General features: G+C 39.4%; 1 protein-coding gene across 1 annotated transcript; it reads left to right on the top strand.

The window, feature by feature from the left end:
- The first annotated feature begins 820 nt into the window (after nt 1-820).
- LOC112689877 (zinc finger protein Elbow-like) lies at nt 821-11,940 on the top strand. Its single transcript, XM_025563749.1, has 2 exons — nt 821-1,242; nt 9,862-11,940. Exons 1-2 carry the CDS (start codon nt 1,183-1,185, stop codon nt 11,395-11,397), a joined length of 1,596 nt encoding a protein of 531 aa, XP_025419534.1. The 5' UTR covers nt 821-1,182; the 3' UTR covers nt 11,398-11,940.
- Nucleotides 11,941-12,637: the final 697 nt, after the last annotated feature.

Raw genomic sequence — 12,637 nt, 5'->3', positions numbered from 1 at the left:
ATACCACAGATGCGGAACATAAAAATATTATTATAAATGATAATAGGTTTTAAAAAATCCGACACCTTTACGATTATTAAAGGTGTCGTTTGTCGGTTTTTTTTCTTTTTCTTTGACATCAAATGAAAATACTCTGTACTATTATCTTCGTCATCCACTGAGAAGATGGTTAAAGATGGTAGTGCGCGCAACGATTTTAAACCGAACCGACACGAGTGACGACAATATTTCCCAGTTCGAGGCGACCGGCCTAAAAAAAATTATCGTCAGGACACGTCGACACCTCGCACACCGTATTCCTTTTAGCAGTGGTCTCAAACACTCGGCCCACGAATACTTATTTCTTCAAAAATGTATTGATTTTTTTTTTTTGTTATAAAAATTATCGAAGGCCTGGTGCATAAGAAGAGTTGTCAAGCATGAAGTGCTGCTCAAAAATAAAAATAAATGATTATAATTATTAAAAACAAATCAATACACAGTACAACGTCCATTTTCGTCACGAATCGGTAAAAGAAATACATTATGTCTTGATTTATTTTGTTTATTTTAGATTTAACGTTAAAATAAGTAAAAAAAAGGTGTTTTGCCCGCCTTGAACCTTTGACGTAAACATATACAGCCCGTTGGTAATTTGAGTTCGAGACCAATGCTCTATAGCCTACGCGCCGCCAGGATCCAGATCGTACACTCGTTCCACGCACAGAAGTCGCACGAGTCGTTTGTTTACACGCGCGCACGCGCAGCGACGAGCATACCGCCGGCAGACGGAGCCACCGTCCGGCGGCGGAGATCGTACTCGTACTCGTGTCCGGCGACGCGGCGATCGTAACGGCAGTGCAGTACCGGAGCCCGTCGTCGTTCCACACTCGTTACCGCGTTAGTGGTCCACGCACCTGAAAAGCCGTCGTCGCGCGATCGTGCGGGGTGTCTTAAATAAAAATAAACCCGTAAACGTTCTATTCGAGTGCCGCCGTGTCCGTCTCGCGTCTTGTGCCGATCATAATATTGTAATTTGTTCGCTGATCTTTTTTTTTTTTTTCCGTTTAGATATATAATTTATTTTTGAACTACGGTACACATTAGACGTGAAAAGATTGTTCCTTCCCGCCGTGTTCTGTTCGCCCTCGTTTGCGGTGTGTATTTTACAGTATTTCGAGTATATGACGTATTGTGCGAACCATGATAATGAGCAACGAAAACCAATACCTGAGACCGGATTATTTAACTCCTCTTCCGTCGGTCAGTATCTGTATATTATTTAGTATATTATATTGTATGAGTTTTTTCATTTGGACGTTTTAACAAACTGTCGGCATTCAATAGTAAAACATGTAAATGTATAAAAAAACGTTGGTTGACGTTCCGTTTGAATTTTAATGATTTCTTAAAAAATGTGTTATTTTTATTAAAAAAAAAAAATTGCACACTTGATTAGAACAACATCTTAATACTGAATCAGTAACGTAATCCGAATTTGAAGAACACTATGTGTCCATACGCATTTACATTTTTTTTTTCAGCCGCAATAAACCAAATTTATTGTTACCGTGTAAGCACGTCGTTAAAACACGTTTTGGTTTATATGTTTGCACTAAAATGATTTTAAAAACCGTAAAAATAATATATCTTTATGTATTTTCTTAATATTTCTCGCGTATCGCGTCGATTTGTACGATTGTGTACCATGATAATAATAAATCCGAAATCCATTAAATGGATACAAATTTTGTATTCATTTTCTCGATGATTATGTTAAACTCGTCAAAAACGGTTGTCGCGACAACGGCCATTTGAAAATTACTGATGTAACACGATGCGCCTAATGTTTTATTTAAATGATTTTTATGCGCGGCGGCGACGAGTCGTAATTCGAAATTTAAATCGCGCCGACGGAAGCTATAAAACATGGGCTCTGACGCATGCAAAAGGACGTTAACCCCCCGCGGACGTGATAATGTGCGGAAGGGAAAGCCGTGTCCCGACCCGACAGCAACACTTGATTTATATCCTAAGTCTCTCGCGAAATATTGATTCCAACACACTCGGATATATATGTGCGTTTTATAATGATTTACACACACACAGGAAAAAATTCTCGTTTTCCCTATAACGTAGCATATACCTTTGTACATGGGTCTTCTGGGAAAAAGGGTAAAATGTTCAACATAACTCTCATAGAAGTAAAAAAACGTAATTTCATTTTTATAATTGAAAATAGAATCTACATAATATGCCATTAAGAGTTAAAATGTATGTCTGTAAGGTGGTATCTTTTTGTAAACGTACATATTACTAAAATCGAAAGCTGATATTGTAATTGTCTCTTCCCAGCGCTTCCAAAATTTGAATTGTGCAAAATGTGAAGCCGTTGGATCACCATTGCCGATTACAGGCTGCTGTACTTTAGTAAAAATATATTAGAAAAGAGCACCGACAATCTTTTTAACAATTTCTCAATATCGGTCGATAGACATTTTAAGATATTTTGATCTAAAAATGGCAAACAATATAGTGACTGTTTCATCAATTTTTTTTTTTTTAAACACATTATCTTTCTTCCTTGAAAGATATATAGACTTTCACATTTTTCCTGGAAGACCCTGTGCATATAAATCATACGCGTGTACCGTATACATAAAGATACTCATCGTGTCGTACACACGCATCCTCTTCGCGTATTACATCCTTTTTCCGCCACCGCGACGGGAGAAGGTGTTTCCACGCCGGCGGCAAATCGATTATACGGCCTGTCTCATGTCGAGCGCGCGCGCGCACCCGCTCATGTGTGTATGTGTGGTGAGAGTGTGTGTGTATGTGTGTGTACTTGTATGTACACCGTATTCGCGTCTGTGTGAATGTGTTCGATAATGACACGCAGAAGGGAAGTCTTTTTTCGCCGTCCTCTGCCGTCGTCGCCACCGCCGGTTCGTTAATGGTTTTCCATCCCTCGTCGACGGTACGCTGCAGCAGCTCCTCGTCATCCTTTTTGATGTCTACACACACATATACGCTAACGCATATATACACGCCTCTACAGCAACGTACTACACCGCAACTTTGACAAGTCGACAGACAGACAGACAGACAGACAGATGGACGGGTGTCTGATGATCAAGAGCAACGGGGCTGATACATAACTACGTGCGGGGTGGTATGATCGATCGTAACGGGGCAATGCGATGTGGCGAGGTAGAGAGGTGCGCACTCGACCTATTAGCTACCGACGACTAAAGCAAACAGACGGGCGTTCTGACGGCCAATTTATCTCGCGCGTTGACTACTCGCGGCGGGCGGAAAGGATGAAAACCGCGGAGAATATAATATCGAACGTCGGGTGGGCCGTGCCGGAGATGGTGCACAAGATATTGTACAGGCTGGAAGGTGGAACGTTCGAGTCCTACCGGGATACAACCTTAGACGAGATAAGACCCGAGACGAAATATGAACGAGAAAAAAATCTAAATTAAAAACCTTTTTAAACGTGTCAGTCGAAACTTGACAACCCGTCGTTGCCGCCGCAACCGAACCGAAACCCGTATTACAGCTGATCGGTTGATATTTCGTCCTACCTACCGAGAGCCATTAACGGTGCAGGCGTGCAGCCACGTCGAGATATCAGTCCGTAATTACAATAATTATCTCCACGATCGGATGTTCAAGTCGGTTTTTACTTGTGTACACGCGCTATATGCTTCGTACTTGTTCCGAACGCGACTTAGACCGCGCTTTGCTATACGTGTTATGTGACGCGATATTTGTATAGTTCACGAGTTGCGCTGCTCTGTTTCGTTGTGGAATTATGGCACGAAGTCATTGCATATTGACGCCGTTACGACGTTCGCTACGCGCGTGTTAATTGGAGGCCGGACGTCGAAGGATTTTTGTTTTTTTTTTATGGCCAACGTAGCGAAAACCACTCTTATACCGCTCTAGTATCGCGGACGACCGTGTACGTTTCGGTGCGTTACTATTGTTCTACGTTTTTCACGCCTTTCGCGAATAACCTGTATAGAATTAAACGCGTCTGAAAACCGCCAGGGTACATTATATAATATTACACAATTATTTTTATTAGTTTTTTTTTTTTTATACAATTTTAAATTTTACGAATCAACGGAATTACTTAAATCCAATAAATATTATACAATACAAGTGTGCAATACATCAAGATAGCGTGTTGATAATTGTACTGTTACTACTGACTAATGCGTAATGACCTTAAGGGATCTTTACAAGGAAAACTGTATACAGAGCACGCAACGCATAATTGTAATAATCCAAAATTAGTGCAGTAGAATTATAAACTATTGTAAAATTATAATTTATTCGTTAACGCATATATTGCTGTTACTTGATCGTCGAGAGATTTATTACATTTATCAACTTAAAGAACGTATGCGACAGCAACGTTCGTAGGAGCGCAGTGAAATATTATGTTTACGAACGGCGGTAAAGCAGATGGCACCGATAATTTTGTGTAAGATTTGCCTTGTATTTGTATTTTTATTGCGTAAAAATATCACTCGACACGAGCAATTTTACTCGTATACGAGCAGTAAGAAACTTCCTCCGCGTGTATCGCGTTTTACGACTAACGCGCAGGCGGGATTTATTCGGTATCGAAAAGCAAGATTTTTGACTTCACTCTCTGCATTCCTGAATCATGTTCGGTTCAAGACTTGAGAGTACTACTACAAATATTCCTCCCAGAGTAATCCATGGGGTGAACTTTGATCCCTACATAAAACATTTCAATTTCAAAATAAAATTACAACGTTAAAGGAAATCGTGATTATATTCTATAAAAAGGTAACATAATGAACCTACTGCCATGGCATGCCACCACGGTGCACCGAGGGATCTCCTCAGCGTTGATGGTGTAAAACTAATTGTTATTTCATCTCGCAATATTTGCGTGTTATTTTGCCATAGTTATAAGTATACTGGAAAGAATTACCAACACAAACTGGAATAAACTTGTTCTATTAAACATAAGAATATTCCTCTTCGAACAATAATTTTCGCTCAAAATAAACTAGGAATGCTGATTTATAACCTATGGGTATTAAATTTCTCTGTATGTGCATCAAATGTCAATGTCTCCGATTCCAAAACATCGTAGTAGCATCACACCAAATTTTTGTAATCCAAAGTAGAGAAAAATGTATTTATAAATAACTAAAAGAATGAAAATAAAATCGCGTTACCTTTTATACGCATCCGGTATACGATTGTGGGACCAAGTCATTCGGGGTATGTGTGCGTTGAAATTCCGATTCCGACGGTTTCTTCCCGCCGCTGCCATTGCGTCCGTCTATTTTCGTCTTTCATAGTAGCGAACATCAGTTAGCTCCCTTAGTAAGTAGCAGTGTCTCCAAAAACCGTAAAACGATTGTTAACGAGGTCCAGCTTCCCATGTCCACGTGTAAAATAATCATTCGGTACGCGAGCACGCGATTCCAATTCCGTTTTCTCCCTTTCCTCGTTATAATACGTTGGAATATCTGTTTATCGAACCCGATGGTTATTTGAAAAAAAAATATCTATTAAATAGAAATTTCGTTGACAATAAATACAGTTTTTTTACTCAAACACGTATTCACCGTACGAAATATATTCAAATACTAATAATGTGGTAACATGTAATATATTGGTGACCTTAAATAATAATGCGAATTACAAGATGATAAATAACAGCATGCTGGTAATAGTAATTATATTAGTATTAGTATATTATGAATTGTGCCTGAATAATACTCGCTATATTTTTTTTAATCTAATCTTAGTATACAAGTGTCTAATGAATAAAACACAATAATTTGAAATGTATTGTAGAATATTATAATTGTAAAATATTAATTCGTCAAATAAAAATAATTTTTAGTGAAGAAATTATAGTTGCACAAGAGAATTAATTTTTCCAAAAATGAAGTTAGAGGATTAACTTTATTTACCACATTCCAAAAGTGTTGTATTAAGTCCCGCGAACAGCCGATTTTCCGCTAACTATAAATGGTATATTTGTCTATACAGTATGTTAATTAATTGGAAAGTAAGTCAATATAATTCTTGTTCTATAGTAAATATTTGGGTGATATTTTTTTTTAATGAAATGTTTTAATGACTGCCTATACTGTACAATAGGTAATTAAAAAAAAAAAAATAAAACCCATTATTTACATTTCTCAAAAATTATTTATTTTCTTAATTTTAACTTAGCCATCGTGTAAAGTTGTATTGTAATGGCATTTATAAAAAAAACTATTTGAATTACCAATGCAGTAAAGCAATTCATAGTATAATGAAAATAATAAATTGTAAAGTTTTCTATATTTTACAATTTTAAAACAAATCCAGTTTCGAACCCACTTATCGTTGATATTTTATGTAATATTTATATTTATTTTTTAATCTCTTCCGGATGTCCATATTTAACTTCTAAATATTTTTCAAATTCAGAAACAGGGTGGTATCACGGTAAAAACATTTTTTAAATGTATTAGGTTTACCATTAAATTTATGAACAAATTTAATGATAAATATTAACATTTAAACAACGTTGAAGTAGTTATAATGTAAATCGAGTTTAAACAGAGCAATTTTTTCGGGGTAGGTGGGTGGTTTAAATTAATCTGCTCGGGTACAATATACGAGTAAATGAACAATCCGCCTCTGGCTATAAAAATACATTATATACAAAAGGTGCTTATGCTAATATTGTTAAATCATTTAAATTAAAATCATTTTATTAATTTGTATTAAAATATGATATGGATCAAAACAAATCAAATAATAATAATTATACATGGATAAATGATGTGAAAATCAATATAAAAAAAAAAAATGATATTATAATGCTTATCCATATTCATATGATTGTAATTTTCCATCAAAGGTCATGATAGATGCTCTTAGCTTCTTTGTGATGGTATTAAAAGCTATATTATGGTAAATATTATGGTGAATATTCATAATCCCATAATTCCATGAATAATTCATTAATTTTTAATTTAATTTTTTTTATATTTTAATATTCATTAAAATATTATATATTTAGTTATTATCATGATATTATGATTTAAAGTAAAAATATTAATTATTAATTTTTTTGTTATTTTAATACTACCTATTGACAGAAGGGGGCAAGTTAATGAAAATAATTAACTCGAGTTAAGTTAAGAGAATACAAGATTGATAACTTAAAAGTTAATAAGAAAAAATATTTCCTAATTTTTTTAGATCGCTGCAACAGAAAATCATTATTCCCCAAAAAAATGGTTTTTGAATAGGTACGTTTTGCATAGAAACACCTCAGTGTACCACTGATTTTATTCCGAAATTTCGCGCGTTTGTATATCACATTTATTGTTACGTCATAGAACATTTCACAATATTTTTTGCTGTTTTTTCTTTTAATTTGTATATGTTTCATATACGTTTTATCATCTGTCCACCCACAGGCACACTCACACGCACGCATATCGTGTAATTGTGTCAGGTTATGAAGTGGTTTGTGAGCGTTAAAAAAAAAAATAAAAAACAATGAAAATCCTTTGACCGTAAATTGGTCTAAAATTTGGTATACTCGTATAAGTTGATAGATTTACCTACATGAATGTTAAGCGACTTATATCGAACGTTTTAATATGTTTAAACAACGTTATAAGGTAAATTGAACGGAGTGAGAAAAATTTTTTGAGGTAATCAGTTGCTTTTATTCGATATCCACCCTTGTCAGAAGTAAAGTGTTTTTACGGCTTTATATTCATTCGGTTGTGAAACGAGCAGCGACAATGTACAAAACAATTACACTGTAGATGTAGAGGTCGTCAGTCCCGATGTTAACTGAATATATTTCAGTATACGTAGCTAGTAGTATATTCATTATTATAATATACGTACTGCGATTACGTTGTGTACACGTGTATTATAATGTTATTATACGAGGCGGCTCGCATTATACCGCAATAACTTTAAATCAAAACGGACATCTTTTACGTCCGGCCAGCGTTTAATTTACACAAACGTTTAATAAACACTGAGCGTCGGCGGTACGAAAATCAATGATACAACGTTTTTTCATGTGTATGAATATTAATATAAATAGGTATATTTACTTATATACCGACTTGCGTTCTTGTCAACATCGGGGCACGTACATTTCGTATATTCCATCACTCACAGTTCATCGACGACTCCCTTACCCTTCCCCAAAGGAGACATTCAATTTGATTTTCTAGATTTTAGAAAAACGAAAAAACCAAAACCTATCAATTTACTAGACAAAAAATATCAAAGTACACAATACGTATTGTAAAACGTATATCATGTAAAACTTGCTAGGACTATAGTGATGCTGTGTACATTTTATATCGTATTGTTTTCATTATTTTACGCGGTAGTTTCTCACGCGTATCGAATTCATTCCCGGATCACCACACAGTTGTGTAAATATTATTATTATGCCGTTTCTATCTGGAGCTTCGTGTATTACGAACAAATATTCTACGCATATTGTTATTATTATTATTATTAAACCCATTCAATGGTCCATCGATTGTGCCGTTATATTTTGACAAACCGTCACATATTTTATTATTGAACTGACGCGTATTTACGTTACGGCTCGTCCGATCGCTTACGCGTGGTTATTATTGCGCATGCTAATACGATTTATTATATCTATTATATATCACGACGCGAACATGCAACCGGAGATTATGCGACGCATGAATACATGCGAACTAGATGACTTTACATAAATATTACCGATACGATAAATTAAACTGGACCGACAAGATGCGTGTATCGGATTTGCATAGTAGAAAAACTGTAGAAGTATTCAATCAAGTACGCCTAAATACGCGTTTGATTTTTCGGATTCATATATGTGTTCTACCAGGAGTGCCTAGTTGTTTACCTGTAAGTCGTGTGTCCAGGTTTGGGGTCGTTATTCAAAACCGTTTTGAACTATGCTCAGTCGTCGAATGACTTTGACAAGCGATACGTCTTATTTATTTATCGTGCAACGATTATCTGAAGCCCATATTTTCAGCTGACGAATAAACCTATCGTATAAATATCGAATTCGAAGTAGACGATAAACGACGAGCACGGTATGCGAAACCGTAATAGAGGAGGTCAGACACTTGAACGTCGTGAACAAAACAAAAGACCGTGGAGCATTCGCATCTATTCGCATGTATTTTTATTGTTTTATTTTTTCAACGAAACGAGTGCAGTAGGTTCACTGTATTGTTACGGTGTGCATTAAAATAAATCATGATGGCGGAGGAAGTATGCGGATAACCGATTTTTAATAAACGTACTAGAATTTCACAGGTTTTTGACGCATAAAATAGTTTATAGTAAATCATAGTTTTAATATTGGGAAAGCGAATGAGTGCGTTTCTACAACTCTGTTGAAAGGCATATCACTGGTGGTGAGCTTATTAATGTAAGGAACGTACCGTAAATTAGTGGTAACGTTACATCGCACAGCATTCGGAATGCAGTACGTGCTCGAAAAATATAAAAAAGCTATATCGTTTCAATTGTGATATTCAGACGAATTCAAACGGTTTATGTTGTATAATTTCCCCGATGTAATCGTAGAAACATCGTAAAAGTGTTGAGCGACGTGCACGACGATATGTACGGTAACGTGTCGCGCGTGTCATCATAGATTCAGGTGCTTTTTCTCCAGAAAACTAATTTCGCGGTGGCACCACCGCCACCGATGGACTGGACGAAAAGACCGTATACCCTAACCGCAGTTTTCGATTACGATAAGAATTCCAATTCGAACACATTGCCGAAATGGCGTTTATTAATTATTTGTTGTTTTTCTGTTCACAGCTGGACGCTAAAAACAGCCCGCTGGCGCTGTTGGCGCAGACGTGCAGTCAGATCGGATCGGACGTGCCGACGCCGCCGACGAACGGCAAGTCGAACGCGGACAAAAGCGGCGGCGGCGGCGGCGGCGGCGGCGGCGGCGGCCATAACCACAAAAAGACTTCGTCCTCGTCGCTATCGTCGCTGTCGTCTTCGTCGTCGTCTTCCGACCACGGTGGCGGCCGGGACAAGCGTTCGCCGTCGCTGTCTTCGTCGTCGTCGTGCTCGAACAGCGCATCCCCGCCGGGCCGCTCAACCACTACCATCGGCCACCATCAGCCAACCGCGCCCGTCGTCACCACCACCACGGCCCGGTCCAGTTTCAAACCGTACGAGTCGTGCGTGTTGCGGCCCGCGTCCGAGGTGGCGGCCGCCGCCTCTGCCGTGGCCGTGGTCACCTCCGCGGCCTCCGTTGGCGGATCGGCCGCGGCTACAGCCATCAGCTTGGACGCGACCATAAGACGAGCGACGCCAACGATCGGGTCCGCGGCCGACCGGTGCAGCAGTAAGGAGAGCGCGTCCAGCCGCAAGTCGCCCGCCGAAGACAGGAAACACGCGACGGGCGTTGAACAACAGCACAAATCGCATCACCCCGCCACGTCGTCTTCTTCGTCGTCAGCCGCATCGGTGGCCGCGCTGATGGCCGCGGCCGGGTACCCACCGTCACCGCACCTCCATCACCATCACCTGCAAGCACCGACCCACCCACATCACCATCACCACATGGCCGCGTTGGCCGCCTCGCCACTGATGAGCCCCTACTACAGACCGGGCGCGGCCGCGCCGCCGTTGCCGTGCCGCGATCCATATTGCGCGGGCTGCCAGCTGGCCGCTCATCTGGCCGCCGGCAAACCGCAGCAGTTGCCGCCGCCGACGCCGCTGCCGCCGTCGCCCGCGGCCGCCTGTCCGTCCGGTTGCGCGCAATGCGACGCTAGTCCGAAAACGGCCGCGCACCAAACCCACAATCACCACCACGGTGTTGCCACCGCGCACCATCACCAGCAACAGCAGCAGCAACAGCAACAGCAGCAGCAGCAGCACCAACAGCAACAGCACCAGCAACAGCACCACCATCATACAATGGCCGCGGTGTACGCGCACGCGCAGCTGGCCGCGTTGGCCGCGGCCGCGACCCAACTGCCGTACGTGTGCTCGTGGATGGGCGCCGACCTGCCGTCGTACTGCGGCAAGCGGTTCGGCACGTCCGACGAGCTGCTCCAACACTTGCGCACGCACACCGCCGACCCCGCAGCCGCTCTGCCGCTGCTGCAGCGCTCGTACCCCACCCCGCCGCTCAGCCCATCCGCGGCCAACCGGTACCATCCGTACGCTGCGGCCGGCAAACATCACTCGCCGTACGGCTACCCGTCCGGTTACCCCCCGTCCTCCCCGCTGGCGCTGCCACCGCACCCCGGCCTGTTGCCGCCGTACTTCCCGGCCGTCGCTTACTCGCCGTACGCCGCGGCCGCACCGCGACTCGGTACCTCACCGCACACTTAACCGAGTAGCTCCGACCGCGGTTGATTTTCGGTTACGATTTTCTACGTGACGTTCCGGACGATATAGTTTTACGTATGAGAGTTGTTATATAGATGATTAGAGCGGCGTTTTGTTTTATTTCGTATTTTTCGGTTACGTATTATTATTATTATTATTATTATTATTATTGTCGCTTCTTTTTCTATTACCGTATGCGTTAAGTCTTGTGAATTTTTTTTTCAATTCAAAACAAAATAGATACGCTTTTCAAATCGTATTACCTATACGTTTACTTAATATATTTATATATATATATATATATATATATTATATTATTTTCTATTTTTTTTTTTTTTGTTATCGATTTCGTTACCTTGTTTTTTTTCTTTTTTTGTTAATTGGTTTTATTATTTAATATTATTATTAATGTCAGAAATGAAAATTACTCGAACCGTATGGTAATGATGTGTAGTAATGACATGTATATGGATTTATTGTAAAATATTATATTATTGTAAATATATGTACCGATTTCAACGGAATATAATAGAAATAATATAATAATCGTGCATTGTTGTTTTCGTTATTATAATATTACGGTCCCGAATAATTAAATGTCCGAAACACGATTAATCGATCAGTATATGTGCTGCAGTTCGATTGCACCGCTAATGTGCGGAGAAAAAATAAAAATATGGAAGAGAATAAAAAATCGGTTTATAAAATTAACTGAAGAGTGCTGCCAACTCAAAGCTCAATTGCGAGGGGGTGCGACGAGAGATAGTGGACGCAAAGATTTAAAATTTCGTTCACTTTTCGCCATCTTTACGGTATTCTAAAAGCATAGTTTTATGATTGCGAATTGGCAATTAGTCGACGACACCGATCATTAGGTGTTCGAGGTGATCGAGCGTATGGGGGTGAAATTATGGTCGAAAATTTAGTGGTCTAATGATCGAAATGTATTACGGTAAAAAAAATAAATATATTTTGAGGTACCTAATCACTAACACCAGTTTCACGTACCATATCTTTACTTTTTTTTTGTACACGAACGCTAGGAATAAAATCAACGAATTTGAACTAAAAACTCAATTTGAACCAACGTATATTAAATGGTCGATAAACACAATAGGCGTGTCCAGACCTCCATAGCTGGGGAGGCCAGTTATAAAATTCAAATTTTTCACTTAAGATCTATAATCTATAACTATATTTGTTACTTATTTTTGTTGTATAGCACCTGGAATATTTTCACCTT

This window comes from Sipha flava, unplaced genomic scaffold (assembly GCF_003268045.1).
Source record: "Sipha flava isolate LNK unplaced genomic scaffold, YSA_version1 47_pilon_pilon, whole genome shotgun sequence".
Classification (NCBI taxonomy): Eukaryota; Metazoa; Arthropoda; class Insecta; order Hemiptera; family Aphididae; genus Sipha; species Sipha flava.
This window is presented reverse-complemented; position numbering and strand designations above follow the sequence as displayed.

What these genes read in the sequence shown, in the direction of transcription:
- LOC112689877 (XM_025563749.1), top strand. Translation starts at nt 1,183, where the DNA reads ATGATAATGAGCAACGAAAACCAATACCTGAGACCGGATTATTTAACT. An exon ending in ATTTAACTCCTCTTCCGTCG is followed by an intron (nt 1,243 to 9,861) that starts GTCAGTATCTGT and finishes TTCTGTTCACAG; the next exon opens with CTGGACGCTAAAAACAGCCC.